Source organism: Parus major, chromosome 9 (assembly GCF_001522545.3).
Source record: "Parus major isolate Abel chromosome 9, Parus_major1.1, whole genome shotgun sequence".
NCBI classification, from domain to species: Eukaryota; Metazoa; Chordata; class Aves; order Passeriformes; family Paridae; genus Parus; species Parus major.
Window position 1 is genome coordinate 19582607 of NC_031778.1, and position 20453 is coordinate 19603059.

Sequence of the window (20453 nt, forward strand, 5' to 3'; positions counted from 1 at the left end):
GGACACGAATCTCTGAAGGGTAGTGAATGCATATCAACCTAAGTGTTCGGATACATAATTAAGTCAGAAATCATTAGGGCCTTTATGACAGCTCTACAGCACTAAAAGTCAAGGTTTCCACTATAAAACTTCTTCTCCATGCATGTAAAAATTAGCTGTCAGAATTATTTCTAGGTTCAAATATGTCTCATAAGCTCTTCACCTTCAAGCAAATTAAACTGAAGTGCCCAATCATTTTTAAATGGCATAAGCAGTAAGTTCTATGGGGGGGTTGCAGTCTGATACATTTCTGAATATTCAGCCTTTTCACTTGAACTTCAACAATTGAGGTTTCCTTAGCAGCAATACCTTCACCCTCTCTCAAACTCTGTGCTCACTATTTTCTCATTTTCGACAATTATGGCAAAGGCTGCGTTCAAAATTAAGGAGGATAAGCTGCACATGCAGGCATTAATTTTTAGGAAAACAAAGGCAGTGTTAGTACTGGTTATTGGCATTTTAGTGGCTCAAAACAGAGGAATCTGAGTTCAAGGCTCCAGAACAGCAGCTGCTGTATGGAGAGCAAATAAAATCACTCACCCCCTCTCCCAGAGAGCTCCCAGTCTAGACACCTGATAAACCAGATTTTAAAAATCCAGACATTCGTGGACTTTAGTTATTCTGGTCCCTTTATGCAGAGAGTTACTTCTTTAAAGAAGACTTCAAAAACAGGTGCCTATCAATGCTGTAAATAACCTAACTCAATCTTGCTGGGGCTTGTCTATGAGAAACTATGTACAATCAGAATTAGTTTATTTATTTATGAGTTAAAAATTTAAATCCAAGTGTGTTATTCCATATTCCTCAGATGTGCCAAGACATGCTAGATATCTCATCTAACAAAATTAAAATATTAAAATATTAAAATATTCCCACTCTTAATTATAAATACTGAAAATTTAAATAAAGGAGATAAGTTTTACAATTACAAATTCAGAACCATTATGGAAAATTCAGGAAAATAAGTGCATACTAGGATGCCTGAAAAAATAATAATTAAAAATTTTTAAATCTGTTCTGAAAGAGATCTTAATTAGTTAAATAATTAGTTATACATATAGACCATTACAAGGGGAGTTGCAAACTGAAGGGGCTTCCTTTCAGTGGAAAAAACAGGGAGAACAGTTCAGAAGCATTTAAAAAGGATACAATTTGCCTGATTTCATCATGTGGCATTATTCTCCTCTAAGAAACACAGCTCCACTAACATGACTGACAATAAAATGTTAAAATGATACTGATAATTCATTTTAATTCCAAATTATTTTTATTAGGTTTTTTTGAGTTCTTTCTGACTGGAACCATAGTAATTTACTGAGTTACTAAATTACTGAAGTGCTGAATCTGTATTTAGCCAACTAGTCCCTCCTGCCCAGATCTGCTAATATAAGAAGATGAGAAAAAATTCACATTATATTAATGGAAAAATTAATTTAATGTATTTGATTATTTCTTTAAAGAAGAGTCTAAACAGCATTAGCTCAAACTTTTGATTCCCAGTGCATAACAATATTCGTGTAATAATTCATGCCTATCTTTTGTTTAGATTTTTTGTTCTTTTTTTAAAGAAAAAATAAAACACAGATAATGAATTTGATTAAATCAAAACATTATTATAGAACACATACTCTGAAAGGCAAATTGAATACCATCAAGGAGCTTTTCTTGTCTTCATTCCATCTTCACTATCCCTAGATAATTAAACCTTCTCTGATAATTCAGACTTTCAGCTAAAGAGATAACTATTTTGTGATGCTGTGCTTTAACATTTGCATGTGCTCAAGGCTAGTGAGAGACAATATTTCCAGTGGGTATGAAATTCTTCTGGTAAATAGGGAAAAGCAACTGAAAAGTTTGTTACATTGCCTTCAAGATCAAACCAGGACTTCTCCACGGAGCGTTCCTCCATTTCAGAAAATCAGAGCCACGCCATTTCTTGTGAGCAAGTACTCACTGTAATTTTCCATATCAGTAGAATTGTGGTCTCTCTCAAAGCTAGTGTTCAGGCAATGCTGTAAGTAAAAACCATTTGATTTTACTGTATTCTCACACATTCCCAGGGTGGTTCAAATACCATCTCAAAGCCGTGCTGACAGAGATCCATCAGCTCCCTCTCAGCTGTAACAACAACCAAACAACCTTGTGCACACACAAATGTTTCCAAGGTTTCAAACACTGGTCTGAGCAAAATAAGAGCTTTTCTGGCAAATTTTAATAGCACTCACAGCTGAGGAGAAGTAAATACACTGTTTGTAACACACACACAAAAAAGCAGGAAGACATCTCCTAGCTATCCAGCAAGGAACATTAATTCTCTTATACTATCAAGTCATCTCTTTAAAGGATTACACACAGTACTACAATACACTTTCAGTGTTTCTGGAATAGCTGCCCCTACAATTCTTGCTAAGGTCACACTTTTTCTTTTAAATTATAATTTTAGTAGTTTTATGAGGTACTATTTACATCCTGTATCATAATCTGGCATAAAAAAACCTGAAACTATTTGTGTTATAGGAAACCTTATTGCAATTATTGCCATCCCTCTGTGTATGAAATTGCTTTCCTCTCATCCTGGACAAAGAAACTGCTTTTCCTTTGGGGTAATAGATCTTCAGTTACTGATGGAATATCACCATTCTTGTCCCAAAGTCACTCTTCATGAGTGGCACAACAGCACATAACAAGTACTTAACACTCATCTTTAGATAAATCTGTTTTCTACCTCTGTTGAACTGAGTCACATAATATAATGCAGCCAACAACCAATGTCTAGCACACAATAAATAAAAGGTGTTAAAATGTCTTTATGCACCAGGAGATCCAGTATATAACTAATGCTGAAGTTAATTTCTTTTGGGTAGACTGGGTTATTCAATAACCAAAATTCAGTGCAAACATTCTGAATTCTTTGGGGGATAATATAAATTTGGAGCAAGTGTGTAAGGAAACCATTAAAGAATATCCTTCTATGCTAACAAGTGCTGCAGGAATTCCAGCTACTCTCGTCTAAGGGGATGCAAACAGGACCAGATCTCAAAGAGATTCAGCTGTTCAGGAGAAACCAAACACATGAGCAAAGGAGGATCTCATCAAGTCCCTCAGAAGATGCTGGTGTCATCACCCCCTTTGCTGGGACAGGCGTGCCCAGCTCAGCTGAGATGCCCTGGGACAGCCCTGGGGTTTCCCTGAGGCAGTGCAGGAAGGTCCCTGAGGAAAAGCCAAGCAGCAAAGCATTTAGATTTGGTACATGCAGTTCCACAGTCCTGCTGTGAATTGTGAGTGACCAGTTTTGCCGATGCTGGGGAGGCAGAGAGCCCAGCTGGGATGAGGGTGGTGGAGGAACCTTCCACCAGCCAGACCCAGAGTCTGGAGCACCAGGACACCCTGGGCATCCTCTGCCCTCAGCCTCCTGAGCAAGGCAGGGCCAGCACTGCACAGCACTGTCACTGAAGAGTTTCTCACTTACCTAATTTGATAGAGGATAATTTGATCTTTAATGTCAGTCTTAATTACGTTAACTGAGGGGAAGGGATCCAATCCTACCACCAACATTAAATCCTGCTATGACTCATCCTGATCCGATTAACTGTTTCCCACACAGAGAAACCTTTTTAATGTCAAGACACACTGAGTCAGGAGGAAATGAGAGAGACAGAAGAGAGACCCAGCCCTCCATGAGCCTCATTCCTCCTCAGGAATCTGTGATCTGTACACAGCTGCTGAGGCGGCAGTGCTGGCAAAAACTGGGAAAAGGGGGTTAGACTAATCCAGGCAGGATGCGACAAAAGCATGTAAAACCAATTTCCAAATCCACAAGACTAAAGGAGGATTTAATTTATTTAGCTTTGTATTTCTAGAATAATACCAAATGATTCTTGTTTTAAAAGAGCCTGCTTCTTAAAAAAAATAAAGTTTTGCTAGCAAAGAGCTGCAAATCCCAAATAATGCCAGCCTGTTCACAGTGCCATGAACAGCTCCCTGTGCCTTCCAGGAGCTCTGTGACAGCACCCAGCTCCACCCCAGCTCCTGCAGCCACCAGAGCCCAAACCCTCTGCTTTACTTCAATTTGTTAATCAGGACACACTATTAAATATCCATCCTAGCAAAAACAGCTCAAGAAGAAAGGGGAAAAAAGCATTAATACAAAAATTTAGTTGCAAATTTTATTCATCTTGGTATGCTTCAATACAAGCTCTGAAAAGATGATGAAACACAGAGATCAGGGGAAAAAAAAATAATAGAAATCACTAAATCATCTCACCTTTTCTATGCCACAAACATATTTTGCCTTGTGTTGAACCCTCCAACAGTTTGGTTAAAGAACATCCAACAACAGAACAAAGCCATAAAGGAATTGGCTCCATCCATCAGCCTTCCTGTGCTGTGTACTTCTACTTGTAATTTAATGCTGGATTCTTCCCCAGGTATCTATTCTTATGTGGAAATGCTGCTGCACTGTAATCAGCTAACTTCATCTTACATTCCACGTGATGCTCATGTCGATATGAACGAGATCAGCCCCCCAAGCTGTATTTTTATATATGGGCTGTGTCCTTAATAACACTCTGGGCATTTATAATACAGCCACCATGGTACTTCCAGTGTTTACCACTTCAAAGCAGCTATGAACACAAGAAGTACTTCTGGCCCTGGGATTAGAAGGCAATCAGGCTTCAGCCATGACCACTGGGAGAAGTGGTGCCAAGCACTGGAATATAGAACAGCTTTGAGAAGTGCTGGGTAAAGGACAGAACTTCAGCTATTATGCAAAACTGCACCTATGTATTCACAAATGTAGGCACAAAATCCCATATAGAAATAGACAGCTACACAAATAGATATGTTTCTGTCTGTAGGAAACAGCCTTTTTTTTCAAAAGTTATTAATTTTTTTTTGTTGTTTTTAAAGAACCCACACAATTTCCACAAGAACAAAATGAATGTCTGTATTAGCACCATGCCTTATCTATCTTCCTAGCACATAAATGGAATAATTTAGAAACAATATCCCCTGCAGGGTCTGTGCTAGGATCTGGAGGAACCATGCAGATTTAGTTGGTTTGGGTTTTTTTTGTCACAGGGTTTAATTTTCTTAAATAGTTTCCAGAAATATTAGTATAGAAAAACAGGCATTATAATACAGAAGAAAACCATTTGTATATTTTAGGTCACTATTTGCACTGCTAGCAACACAGCAGCAGGTTCCATTTGCCTTGCACTAAGCATGTTATGAATAATTCAGCTCCTTGCTTCATTCCCTAAACAGTTGACAGGGAACAGAAACTTTGTTCATGACCTTTATGGCCTTTGTTGAAGCCTGCCTATTTATTTAATAATGCACATCACAAGGCCCATCACCCAGGCTGGCATTTATTAAAAATAAAAGCATTCAATAACGATTACTAACAAATGACCATGAAACAAGTGACTTCCCAGAGCTACCACCTTTTAGTCACAAATAGCACTCAGCCTACTGTTTCAATAATTAAATGCTCTCAATCCTCACTGCATCAGCCCTGGCTCACGTACAGGACAGGAAAGGGATTCCAGAAGCACTGGGAACACCTTCCAGTTGTGACTGTAAATATCTGAGCTCTCTGCTAAAGCACAGCTGCCCTGCTGGAACAAAGAAAACTCTGTCCATCAAAGGCACACTGACATTTTTTATGGACTCCTTATGCATTCTTACCTATTGATCCCTCTTCTCACTGTCTCACCAAATTCTGATCAAGTCCTGGCCTTCTCCAGTCTGTGGCCCTCAGTTAGTCACCTGAAGCAGCAGCAAAATGTGATATTGCCTGGAGCATGACACCAGTGCTGGACCACTGAATCAGGGTGATGTGCTTCAAAATTCTGGCCATTTCATCACTTCTGTGTTACAAGAGATGATTACTGCAGGGGTGTGCAGCCATGTCCCAGCTTCCACAGGAAAGACATTCCAAATCTCAGCAAAATCCTGCAGCTACTGCAAACTTCTGTCTGTAAAGCTTTCCCAAATTTCCTGGAGAGAAGTCAATCTGTGATAAGGTCCTGACCCTTTCATCAATAGTGACCTTTCTCCTGAAGCCTCACACAACCCACTTAATTGGCCAGATGGCTAATGAAGATGGAGCACCCATGAAAAAAAGTAAAACAAATAAGATCTTAAAGCGTTATTTTTTTAACGCTCAGTTTTGTTTCTGTTAGCTTCTCTACTTTGTTACCTAAAAAAATTTCACAAAAGAGAAATAAACACTTTAAGTTGATCAAGGACCAGACACTGCTTTGTGGGGAACCATCAGGACACACACCCCAAATTCCCCAAACAGGAACCAAAATTGTGAGGTCTCCAAGAAAAAAGATTTCCAAACAATTTTGCTGCTGAGCTATTTGAACACTGTCACATTTCAATTCACTTCTCAAGTTTTATGTTTCCCTAAAAAGAAAGAAAGAATGGAAAGAAAAAATTCCATCTAACTGGAAAATTATAGCCTTTTCAGACTTGAAGAAATACTCATAAACCAAGCAGAGTAAGAGTTGGGATTTTAACTTGGACAGGAACATATGCAAATTTGTGGCAACTGGATGCATCCAAAGGAAACATCAGCTTACATGAAGGATGAGTCTTGAAAATGTGTATTTGAAGATTATTATTACTGAGACTGAGAGAAATCCGACACACACACAGAGCAGGAGACATTATTTAACTTCTTGTCCACAAACAGTACTCTAGAAATTAAAAAAAGCCAATTTGTTTAATTTTTAAAATCTTACACTCCACAAGTTCCCATATTGCAAAGTAAAACCCCAACTTTTCGATGCAATCCATATTTGTTTCATTCCAGAGACTCATCAGCTTTCAAAGAGAATTGAACTGAGACTAGAAGCCCCTTAATGGAAGACTACTGCAGAATACCACCATTAAAATTGATTATTATTCAGACAATATCAATTTCATTATCCCTGATCGATCCTGAGCAACGTTCCCCAGCAACCTTCAGTTACAAATGCTGCATGAACAGTAACTTAATACAGTACAACAAATTGCACTTAGTTGAATTCAGCATCAGTCTGACTTATCAGGCTTCCAGCAAAGTGCTGTCATAGGTGTTGATGGCAGGGAGCTGCACGTCAAAGCACCACCAAGAAGGGCTGAGAAAACTTCTTCCCCTCAGGGCTTTGTTAATTTGATTTATTCATACAAGCAGGAAACTAATTGCTCATTGTTGCAGTGCCTACCATGGAACTGCAGATTCCACTGAAAGGCTGGATCTCAGGAGTTTTCATGGACTTCAGTTTCACGCCGTGCTGATGAGAGATGCATCCTAAACAGGAATCTACCCATGCTTGGTGCTTTTTAGGGATTCTTTGCAATGCCCTCTGCCACAAGCTCCTCTGAGGAAAAAGCCACCCTCTGAGCACACTGTAACACTGGGAAGTTCAGAGCAGAGACAGGATAAACTCCTGCTGTCGTTCAGGCAACTGGGAGACAGTCCATGTGTCACTAATGAAATTATTAATAAGGTTTGTTCTGCAAGGTTTGTTCCTCACTATTGTTATAAGCACATTCCTGGGACCACCAGCCAAAATTGCTGATCCTCCTTGGATTGAGTTGCAAGGACTGGGCAGTGAAGGACAACTTTGTCCAATTTCTTCACCCTATGGTATTTACCAAATGGAAGTGTGTGTTCCATTTACCAGTGGAACTGAAATGAAAACTGGTTGTCATCTCAGCAGGCTGTGTGCTTTTTTCCCTTCAGGTTCTTCCTGTTAGGAAAAATGTGACTTGGTGAAATCTATAAAAAATGATAGATAGCAAAGTAAATAACTCTTTAACTTCTAAATACTGCCTTTTAGCCAGCATTAGTGTCAGAGCTGCACAGAAATCTCCAGTCAAGTATTTCTGTTTTTCACGTAAAGTACAGAGCCTACCATTCACCAAAAGTTTCTTAAAATGGATGGATTTTTTAAATCCACAGATGTTTCACCATCCATTCCAGTTTGTCTCTGAAACAGAAAGGATCTCTTGAAAATCTGAGCTTTCCAAACAGCACCAGACACCTAGAGAGCAAGATGTGCTGGGGCAGCCCAGCTGGCAGAAGGATTCAAGGCATCATCAGGCCCTCCTCCATCCCTCAGTTACCCCAAACAGGCAGGAATGTGGAATGCCAGACCTTTAAAAAGCAAATTACTCCCTCAGCCAGGCTGGCACAGCTCATTTCATCATCTATTAGGCAAAGTAGCACTTGTCACCATTCAGAATTGCTGTTCTAATTGGCACTAAATTGCCCCACACTTAAAGCATCGATGGTAAAGAAGCAGACAGCTAATGGCCATGGAAATTGGTTCTCTCTCTAAACCCTAACCACACTCCTCTTATGAGGACTGTGAAGCAATTCCAGCAAGGTAATCTTTAACTTTAAAATAAGTAAGATTATGGAATTTAAAAGTAAGTGATCAGAGCAAAGTTAATTTATACTTTATAGCCTATCAAAAACTGTTGTCACTTTTTCATGGAAGACACGAGGCACTGTACAGCAGCAGGACTAAAGCCATTCATCTAGGTGTGACAGACAGTAAATTTATCAAGGGATTTATTACTTATTATGCTGACGTGACATAATATAGCTTATTGATTCTAATTCATTAACATATCACACTTATTGCTTAGGAAATCGAACGTGCATTGCTTAGGAAAATTATTTTAAGGAAACACTATGTACTTAATTTACAAAGGATACAGTTACAATACAAAAAATCAGATTTTACTGTAAACTATTTCCCAAATCAAACATCTAAAAAACAATATATTTTTATGGTTACTGTTAAAAAAAATAATCAAGTGAAAAGAAAAATTTCACAAGTGAAATACTTGGTGAACTTGAAACATGTCCTTTCAATGGTAGGTAAACATAACCTAAGACATTTCCTCAATAAAGAAAAGGAGTATTTTAAGCAAATGCTGAAGCTGACCCTAACAGGATCAAACTTACATGTCCTCCTCATGCATTAGATCAATATAATGCATCCTTTTTTCATCTAAGGAAAAGAAACAAAATTTTAAAAAAGAATGAAACTCAGGAAAACTATAAAACAGACAAGCCTTTCTATTAACACCTCTGAAGTACAGATATAACCTATTTTTTGGTTTAAAAAGAAATCATATTTGACATAAGTGGGTATCTGAAGCCTAAATTTATCGAGTCTCTGTTCCACAGATAGCACTTGGGTCACACAGGGCATATTTCCTCCACAAAAGACACCTCCCCATGTTCCCAGAGCCATTCTTCAATGGGGAGGTGGCAGGGGGATAAGTGGGAACTTTCCCTTGTTTGATATTACTCTTATCTCCTTTCAAAAGGGGCTTTGTACTTATAAATACACATTCAAAAATTATCATGTGAATGAAGAGAATCCCAAGTGATTCTGCAGTGGGAATGAAATAGATCTAGGGAGCTCACTTAGCTCCTGGTTCCCTGGGAATATGCCAACATTCGTTCCCAAGATGAAGCAGGTCTGGCTTCAGACCGAGCCTAGCTAGATTTAATACTTGCATTTTTGATAGCAGCACGAGAAATACTTGAAATTGATATCCAGGAGGAAACAGAATGAGTTCCCACTGAGACTTGCTTTTTGCAATGCTCTTTTCAGCTGTTGGTGTGACAAAAAAACCCCCAAAATTTGTGTATAGGGGACAAAACCGATGATGAGTGAAGTGAGCAGGGGTCTAGGTCAGCACAGGGAGAGGTCAGTGCAGCTGGTAATTAATTAACAGTAGGTGTTAACCGGAGTAGGCACTAAATGGATCTCTGCCCAGGGAAACAAGCACTCCTTTCCTCACACCCTTCCTGAGGAGCCTCTGCTCCTGCAGGGATTCCTCATTCCTGGGACAAAGGCAACTCAGCAAGCACCAGCTGTACATTTCACTCAGTCCAAATCTCCAGAATTCCCATTTTCCAAGAAGTTCCAGGCTCTCTTTGCTCCTTAGGTATGCATTTCACAGGCTTTACCTGGGAAAAAGGTTTGAAGCCCCAAGGTTTTAACAGTACTGATTACAACCAACCAGGAAACAAGAAACACTTGGATATGGAAGCTTCTCACTTTGAGGAAAAAAAACAAGTAAAAATCATTTTCTTACTGTGCTGGCACTTTTGTTCCTTGCCATGACACAGGAGAGCAGCTGCTGCCTGCACCCCCAAAACCCTCTGAAGAATTAAGTTATGGATGGCAGGAGGCACCAGTGACAAATCAATTCCTGCCAGAGATGGATTTGGGAGATTCTGCAGGTAACATTACCAGCTGGAATAAGGAACAGAAACACCTCTAAAGGACAGTTAGTTACAGCTGGATGTATTATGAAGGGATTTAAAGCTCCATATTGCTCGAGGGGGAAAAAAAATGATAGTGGAGGAAGCATTTGAGTGAGGCTACACAGGATGAAAAGCAGAGCAGTGTAGGAAATGAAATGTAGAAGCTTCTCTGTAGAATGGCTGGAGACCAAAGCAAAGATTCTTCTCTCTGTGCCCCCATCCCAGTTTTAATCATGTGAAGATGTATCTAAAAAAACCTGTGGATCTGATAATAACCAAGATGTACAATTTTGGAAAGTAATTATTGACTAAAGCTCAATAAGAGCTTTAATAAAAACATGAGAGCAATTAGCTAATCTGATGAATATTTCACAGCCAGTTATCACTGACATCAACATGACTGCTTATTTCTTTTATTCTTCCTATTCAACACAAATCTTTGTTTATCCATTTAATTTACAGAAGCCAACCCCAAAATTACAACCTCCTAAAAACTATGATAGCCCAACATATTCCAAATAAAATAGGACTGTTTCATTCTCATTTGGTTTTGAAGCAATAAAATTGAAATAACTTTATATACATCATATACTGTATGTATCATATATAGAGTGAGAAAGAAAAAAAGGAAATATTCAAAAACACTTAAGTGATAGTAGAAATCTGAGTGCCATTTTAAAAAGTAGCTTTAAGGAGTCAGACCTCATTGAAAATCATTCATATTTTCATTGCAAATTTACTTTTGAGAATTCAGCAGCACGCTGCTTTTACTGAAGCTGGCAGTGGGTGTTCCTGTACCTTTGTAGGTCTGCCTCTTACAACCCTCAGCATTTATTATAAAGTGTAGAGGCATCCACATTGAATGCATTCAGAGCAGAGCCCTTCCCAGTGTAAGGATGGCATTTTGGAGCTGCAGGCATTCCTGGGGAATGTGGCTCAAGGTCACTCCCCTCCAGCCCTGCCCTCCTGACACTTTCCAGAAGGGCTCCAAGGACTCATCCCACCTGTCCCAGGACATAACCTGCTTCCTTCCTATCGATTTCACCACCTTTATCCATCGCTTTAGCCCTGCTGGTTACAGATATAAATGTAAGCAGTGCCCAAAGTATTCCGTGTTTCACCTTCTACCTCTTTTGGATGTAGGATTTATGCCTTTTCATACTCACTCTGAAGGCCCTCTGGAGAAAAGTTACACCTAACTTGAACTTAAATTTTGTCATATATCTTCCAGAAGAAAACTGTGGAAAGTCATGGCACAAACAGATATAGTTACTGGATTCCCATCAGCGCAGTGATTGCAGAATCAGGAGTGATTTTACAGGCAGATCTGAATCTCCCTGCACTGTGAAGCAAATTGTTTCTGTTTAAATATATATTTATATCTGAACAATTGTCTCATTCACGCTCCTGAACTGTTTGATTTACTGACTGAATCCTATTAACAATATTGGTCCTTTTTTCTTTTTTGTCCCAGTTTAAAATGCAGCGTGCTAGGTGAGGAAAAACTCTTCATTTTTCTTCTGGAATGACTTTTCCTCTTCAGGCACCTCTGACAACTTGTCTTGAAATCTCTGAAACATCAGGAATGAAGTGATTTCTACCTTTTATCATCAACAATGGGGTGGGGAGAGTTGTTTAAAAAAGCTCACAGAGATAATGTTGACTTAGGCTGCACCATTGATTAAGCGACTTGGCCAAGACCAGTAATTAAAATTGTGCTAAATTACACAGAAATTCTATAGCATTCCCATTTCACGGGAAACAAGGTGCAAAGTTGAAGGAATAAAAGCCAGCACTGAGTCTTCTTACCTAATGATTTCTAGAGTGTCCACTGGGAAGGAAAAAAACCCCTTAATGTGGGTGATAAAGACAGCCAGGATGGGACTGACAAAAGAGGAGCTCACCAGGAGCCTGCAGCGGAGAAGCCACAAGGAACACCTGAATATCCCAATTCAGCAATCCATGAACACAAACTGCAGATATCCTACACCATCACAGATTTGTTTAGGTTGGAAAACACCCCTAAGATTGAGTCCAGCCATTAAGCCAGCACTGCTGAGTGACAAGGTGATTAAACCGTGTCCCTAAACGCCACATCTCCGTGTCCTCTAAATCCCTCCAGGGATGGGGACTCAGCCCCTTCCATTCCTAACAGGGATTGGTAGACAGGCTTCATTCAACTCACACAGAATCCAGTCCAAATCCAAACAGAGCCAACACAAGTTCCCTGGAGCACTTCTGCCACCTCCTCAGAACTGCAAAGGGTCAAATCCTCAAAGCTTCATCCAACCACGAGCAGATTTCACTCCCACCCCAGACCTTCAAGCACATTAAAGTGATGTCTGTTCCAGAACTATGATTGGCACCTCTGTGTCCCTTAAACAGGTTTTTTTCTTCCTAATTCCTTTACAGGACTGTTAGCAAACTCCCATACCATCTGAGCCTGATCTAAGGAGTAAACAACAAAAATTAAATTAATGTCATGCTCAGTAACATTTAGAAATTGCAAGCTAAGCAGCTGCCACTTATTCCTAGTAACTCAAAGTATTTTATTGAAGGAAGTTTTCCAATAACATATATTGATTTTGTCAGGTTTGGGCTTTTCTTTTTTTTCTCCCCAAGCAACATATGTTGCATGTTCTGTCCTCCTAGGCCTACACACAGCCAGGTTTCATTGCAGTCACTCCTGACTCCTGCCAAACAGATGTTGGGGGAAAGAAACAGAACACAACATGTGATAAAAGCTGTCTCAGAACAAAATTCTGGGGTAGGAAAAGCCTTGTGGGTAATGCATTATACTAAAAGCATTGATTCTATATTTATATACAGAATTGATAGGTAGCTGAATTACTATTCCACCGCTTTCATTGAAATCATGCTATTAAATAGAAAAGAAACCCAAACAAATATGAAGAATTATGTTACAGGATGGCAACTACATAAGTTTTTTAAGTTTCCAAGCATTTATGTTATTCATTTTACCTAAAATCCAGATTCTCACTAGTATCCCAACAGCAAGCTGAAATCATTTGACAAGTGATAAAGGGTTTTAAAAGAGATGGTTTTAAACCACCCTTTGAAATAATAGAATGGCAAGTTACTCCCAGTCCCCAAACACAAAGAACTGAAGAATTATCCTGAGTCTGACAGACATGCCAGCAATTTGCTGTAATTTGAATAATACCCAATCTTCAGCCTTAGCTTACTCCAATACTTTGGTTGTGACAAAGCCTAATGACAGAATTCAGTTCAATTTACTCTCTGAAAGACAAAAAAGTTATCTTTGTACTTTAAAAATCAACATTTTTCATGACTTGTACTCTTTCCCATTATGAAAATAATTACATTTGTATGAAGTAGAATCAGTTCAGTATATGAAACTGACATGAAACCCTTCATATTTATTTTTTCTCTTCAATTTAGTAAGTGTTGGCTCAAAACATGGTATTACCCACTACAGGACTTAAGACTTGGCTTAGCCAATATAACAAAAGACAAATATTGTTGGAACACCCCTGTTCTAACACCCTTCTGATGTATTTCTGTTCTATTCAGTAACACACCTGGATGACCATGACAACAATCTTTTCTGACTTCAGGTGTGGGAGTTCTGCTGCTTCTGAACTCATAGTAAACAAAAAATCTGTAATGCATTACCTTTAACATCAAAAACAAATTTGCATTCCAGAAGCCAAAAACTTCACTCATCTTCACTCACCTTATAAAAGTAACTTACAAAAGCTGGCAGGAAAACCTATTTTCTTCCACACTCACTGCTACAGAAAAGTGACTGTACTCTGATACAAACATGTTTTATAGACTGTCAAAGCAGTGAAAGGATTTCACATTCAAAAAAATAATAAAATCGAACCCAGTCAAGCCCAGGTATTTTACAAAAATTTACATTCTTAAAACAGATAATAAAGAATAACAAACAATCAAATCACCATCTTTCAGAGTGCAAAGGTTGATTTTTCCATCCTAAACCTGAATATAAGGTTTCATTTACCATATAGAGAAAAAACACCAGTTGGAGTTCACATTTATGCCAAAAATTAGATGGGGATTTCTTAAAGCACAAAATATTGCAAAACATCATATCAACCTTGCTTTTCAACAGTGTTATTTGGCAGTCAGCTGGATCTAGGACAGCTGTTCTGTTGTCTATATTTCAATTCAATTTGAATAATCTGTGGTTTTCAATTAATTTACATTAAAGATAATAATGTATTTAGCAACAGAACATTATTAAAGCAAAACCTGTTACGATTAGCAAAAATTTGCATTATTAAAAATGAATTCTGTATATGCTTATGAACATCTCCCAAGCATCATGATAAAAATGAACATAAAAAATAGTCATGTTTTGTAAATAAGATTCCATATTAAAAAAAAATAGAATCAGGAGAAGACATAACACTGGCACCTGAGAGCATTTAGACAAAAAAAAAACTGCCAAGGTACATACCTGTAAATCTTTTGAATATTTTCAGCTTTGATTTCCTTGAGAATTTCATGGTAGATATGAAGATTATTTGGCTTTTGAGATGTTGGGGGAGAAGGGCATTTCTTGCGTGCATAATATCCTATCACAATTCCAAAAATAAATAAAATCAAAGCAGTGCAAAATAGTTTCAGTATCCGAAAAAAGCTGCAGCGGTTGCTCTTTGGTTTTGGCTGTCTGGTGTAGTGGGAGATGTAGTCAGGGTCTTCCTGAAGCCTCTGGAATCTTCCCTTTGGAGAAGAGGAAGGCTGGATGGGCTCCAGGTCGAGGTCAGGGCTCTGGGAGTTCCCCAGGTGCTGCTGGGCTGCGCTGTCCAGGCGGAAATGATCAAATCCAGGCTCCTCCAGCTCTTTTTCCATGTCCCACTCCAGCTCCAACGCCGTGGCTTGGAGCTCATCGTTGTCAAGGTATGGAGAGTGCCCCTGTGCCCTCTGGTCTGCACTCACTTTGTGATAGGCCATCTTTTTATCTATTAAAACAAAATTTAATACCTAAATGTTTGTTTCTATGTGCACACATAATCCATTTATTTGTTCTTTGCAAACCTGAGAGAATGAAAGAGGCAATAAAGCCAAAAGTTCTCAGTATTTCACTCTCCCCATTTCCATTGTCCTGTCTTTTGTAGGATCAGCATGAACATCATCATGGGAAATATGTTGTAAGAATATGAATAAAAGGAATTTAAAATGCCAATGGCAAACCACTGAAATTATCCAATTATTTTGTCAGTCCTCGAGATAATATTAAAAAATTGAGTGAAGGCTCAGAGTTTCCAAAACAATTATTTGTTACCTGAAAGTAATTTTAAAGCTTAACAAGTGTGTGCACCAATCTCATTTCACACACCATACAAAATAATGCTGCTAAAATAAAGCTGAAAAGCTGGAAATAATATGAATTGCCTGATCTGATTTCTAAACACAAGGAAATGATAAATTAAAAAAGAAACTTCAGGGTGACACTGTACTTACATATCAATAAAAAGCTTCCATTTAGATGGAGCATTCTATTATTTATAGGTATTTTAAATGCATAGTTCCTGAATGACTGATGAATTTACTTAGAAATTGTCCCAGCTGTTTTGCTCCACTTATTTTTCCCATTTTAATGAATCAAAAGCACTGCCAGGTAAGTATTTGTAACGAAATCATTCTTTTAATAGCAAGGCATAACTGTGGCACTTCTAGATATTTCTATGGAAGTAGAAGCCCTCTAAAAGGAACTCTGACCTCCAGTACAAACACTCAAAGTCAATTTTCAACAAATCATTTTTGACAGAGCGCACCAACAGGGTGCCTTTTCCCCCACACTCTGACAATAGCCATTCCAACACATAAGCATCTGTAATTTAGGGCTTTTCAAACATCAGACTCACTTCTCAATTAGAATAAAATGAAGATAAAGATATGAAACCTCTCCTAGTGATGAACGCTAGACTGACACCTACAACACTGCATTATCACTCCACTTTTATGTTTTAAGGCATTTTCACTCTCCAAGACTCACCTCCAAGTAACATTACCACGTAATAGAGGAACCCACTGTAATGGCAAAGTGGAATTCAGCTTTTTGAAACTCTCTGAAGAGAGCAAACTGCTTGCAAGCTCCAATATAATGAAACAGCCTATTGTCCTCTGAAAGGCTATCTGCCTCTATACAATACCAATTTACAGTTCCTATTTTCCCCCTACAGCCCTATAAATTTCCCTCACCCATAACTGTCAGCCTGGGAACAGTCAAGAGAGCCCACATGCTCCAAGTCACCATTCCAGTCCCTTTGCAAATCAATTCTCACCCTGCAGTCCAAACCCTTCCACATGCAGTGGGAGCAACAGAGTTTAGAGTGAGATGAACTAAAACCCCTTAAATTAGTGTGAAAGCCTGGATTATTCATTTAAATAACGACTGCAAATTTAGTCTTTAAATTCCAGTGGAGTCCACAAATGGCTGCAAAGTCAAACAGCTGCAAAGCTGCTGTGGCTGCCCTCTGTGGACTTTGTTAGCCCAGCCCTCAGGAGTGAAGGATGCTCTGAACTTCAGCACCACAATCCCCAGGCTGTGAATCACCTCCAGGTCTCCCAAGGGAGCACTCTGCCTCTCCATCCAGGTTGTTCAGGAAGATATTCAATAATGCCAGCCCCAGAAATGATGCCTGCTGCACTGAGCTTCCTGCCAAGCACCAACTGGACATCAAACCACGTATTAATATTCTTTGAAAAATTGAGATAACTCATTTTCAAGCTATTTATCTGCCCTTTCACTCCGTCTCCTCTTCTGTTAGTGGAAGGATTAATTTGCAAACCGTCAGTGACAGAGATCACTGCTAGGTAATATCAACTGCCCAACAACCTCATCTTCCCAACTCCATATTGCTTTTTATTAGAAATTAAAGACTGATGTTTTGCCCTTTAAGCAAAGTAAATCATCACTGCATTTCATAAACACATAATTTTGGCTCTAGAATTCCTGATGTCATATAACAATCTGTTTTAGCCAAATAAGTAAACCCTTGGCAGATTAATACAGTACTAGCCATAAACAAGAATTAAGGCAATTTTTCAGATGCAGTTTCATGGCAAATATTAATCTTGCTGAGCTTATAAATGTTGACCATTGCCTATCTGTGGTAGTTATGTTTACCCCATATTTATGATATTAAAAAAAAAGCGTGCTATTGTTCAATGGAGTGTATTAATAAAGGTTATTTAAATCTACATATAAATGCATAATAAAAATTCATATGAAATATCTTGAAATGGTTAGTAATGGTTATTATGCAGATGAGCAGTAACCCCATTTCACCGCTTAGCATCTCAGAGAGTCAATTTTCATTCAAAGCAACACAACCAGTTTCCTCACTTCAGGAAAATAAAAAAAAAACAAACCAACAAACCAAACAACAAGAAACACACAAGCAGCTAAATGACCTAAAATAAAAAAATCAATGTTCAATTCAGTTTTATATTTGAGACCAGTCTTTGGAGTATGGGAATCTTATTAGCAACACACGTCCTTTAGTTAAAGAATGCAAAGAATGCAAGAGTAGCTGCAGTTGTTCACTTTTTCCACTAATACTTCTGAACTCATTGTTTCAGTCTAAGGACACAACAAAACTTACCTGGAAGTATCTGAGCTCAGGGCCTGTGCTGCTTTTAACCATTCCAAAAGGAATTTTACAAAGTTCTCAAGGCACAGATCATTTGTGCCCTGCAATTTGGTATCTCACTGGTTAAGAAAGTAGGCATGACTTAAACATTATGTATTAAATGCAGTTTTGACTTGCAATTGGAAGGAAAAGAAAACACTACATATCCACAGTAATAGTGAATTGTGAAAAGAAAAAAAAAAAAAAGACAATAGGAATAAAGAAAAAAAATTGAAGTCAAGAAAAAGCACTGCAATATTCTCATTTAGTCTTCTCTATAACACAGACCATAAAAAGAACATATTTTTGAAAGACATTTTTGAAAACTTCAGGAGATAGAAAATTCACCCCATCTGCCAGCAAGCTGTTTCAACATTTAATTGTTGTTAAATACATGCTTTATTATAAAGATAAAAGAGCAACTGCAAAATGCCAGAAGTCTGAATATGCACCAAGTGAGCTTTAAAGCCACTGTATAGGGACAGCAAAGGGGATCATAAACTCTGGAATACTGGACAGAGCTAAGCTGATGACCAATAAAGCTGATGTACATTTCTATACTTCCACTGATTTGTGAGGAGAATGTTTGTAGAGAGGTATCAAACCAAAGCTAAATGTCCTTTCAAGTAACTGTACACAAGAAATCAGGAGAGTCAGCTTTATCAGATCGTTATTGCCTTAACGAGCCCATTTCAAAACTCTCTGCCTGTGCTTTGACCTTAAAAATAACACATTTACATCCTGCCTGATGGCAACATCTTGTTATGGAACCACCAGAAACTTCTTTTCTTGACAACTTCCCCTGCTTCAATCCCTTATCAGCAAAGCTTTTGGAAACTACAGAATATGATCTTCATTAAAGGTCCTGCCAGCCCCCAATACCTCCATAACAGAAAGGTGAGTTTACACAAACATTTTATGAAACCAACAAGGAAAAAGTAATATGATCATACTACTGTCACCTGTTTGTGACTGCAGTAAAATGCAGCTCATAACTAGCTGATTAGCAATAGACAATTAGCAGGCTCATGCTCCTCAGGAAGTGTGGCAAGTGTTAACAGGCTGCCCACAGCCAGCCCTGCTCAGGCCACTCAGCACTGAAAAGGCAAAATTCACCCAGGAACTCTCCTAAAGGCATTGTGGCCTCTTTGTACAGTCATAAATCCAAAATTCCAGGGTTTTTGGCTCATCTCATTTTGAAGGGGTCTTTCATTCTCAGTATCTTCTACACAAAGGCCTTTTCCTCTAAGTCCTTGTAATCTTTTTGTGCCTAGGAAAGCCCCCAAAATAGATGGAAAATCACCTGTTCAAAGGGCCAATAGCCGTGCTGATCATGGAACTCAACACCCACTGCACTTGCAAGGCTTTAAAGTATGTATGACAACAAATTAGTACTTTGTTAAATGAGATCATGCCAAGTTTCAGGCCTAGACAAATTTCTTCAGCGTTATAAATCCCTGACAAAACTTGTTTGCAGAAGAGATTATGATGCCCTTGTCAACAGCAATGTTACACTACCCTGTAATTCAAAAATAATAATGTGATACTTCCATCAGCACTGCCTTAATTTTGTGCAGTAATGATTTCTCCCTTCCTTCACCTTTGGGATATGGGCTTGGCAAGCAGCTCAGTTACAGCAGGACAATTAAATACCTTGTCACTCCATAGAGCCACCAGATAAAAACAGATGACAAAACTCACCAGTTGTTCACATTTCACTTCAGATGAATGCAACCTGAAAGACTGAGCAGTGTCACAGCAGAAACAACAGAGAGATCAGACTGGAGAACAGCCTATGAAACACAGCTAAGTTGAATCTAAAGTTGTCTCTTCATTAATAAGTCCTTTTTGGCACAGACGAATGATAGGGAGTATTTAACCTCTTCCAAAATCTCTCACTGATTTTATTGTATCATGAACAGCCCTGTGGGCCAGGATACCATTAATATCAACACAAAGGACAGCCACACGACCATGACAGGGTCTGTGCAGCACCCTGATGGAAAAGATTAGTGCACAACAACATCCAGCTGGAACAGGAATTAATTTCCTACAATCAAATGCTATAACATTTGATCTGAGCTATAACATCCTGGGCCATCCCAATGTGCATAGGTACATGGATATATTTGCCTGCTGCCTTTTCAGAATCTCAGAATTCCTGGGGCTCACAGAAAGATTGCAGGAAGCTCCTTCTTCCCCAGCAGAGAAGTATCAGGTAACAAAAAGGCAGCCTGAGCTGGTCTCTAATATGCTGGGCATGTATTACTAACACAGAGCTTTTCCATTCTCAAACACACTTAGTTTGCAAATACCTATTTGCCTGAAACAAAACTCAGATATATCTACTAACCTTATAGGAGCTAACAGCATCTGTGATATATGCAGAGTCTGCCAAGGAGGTTTATTAAAACTGCAGTGTAATCAGATCAGTATAAATGTCTCTGTTACAGAGCCTGTGTGTTTCTTGTGGG

General features: G+C 38.7%; 1 protein-coding gene across 1 annotated transcript in view; it reads right to left on the reverse strand.

The window, feature by feature from the left end:
• The window catches only part of NAALADL2 (N-acetylated alpha-linked acidic dipeptidase like 2), a 314967-nt gene that overhangs the window by 211930 nt on the left and 82584 nt on the right, over positions 1–20453 (reverse strand). Inside the window, exon 2 of the mRNA XM_015637920.2 lies at positions 14799–15303. Coding sequence (XP_015493406.1) covers positions 14799–15303 — 505 coding nt within the window. The remainder of the gene's footprint in view (positions 1–14798; positions 15304–20453) is intronic.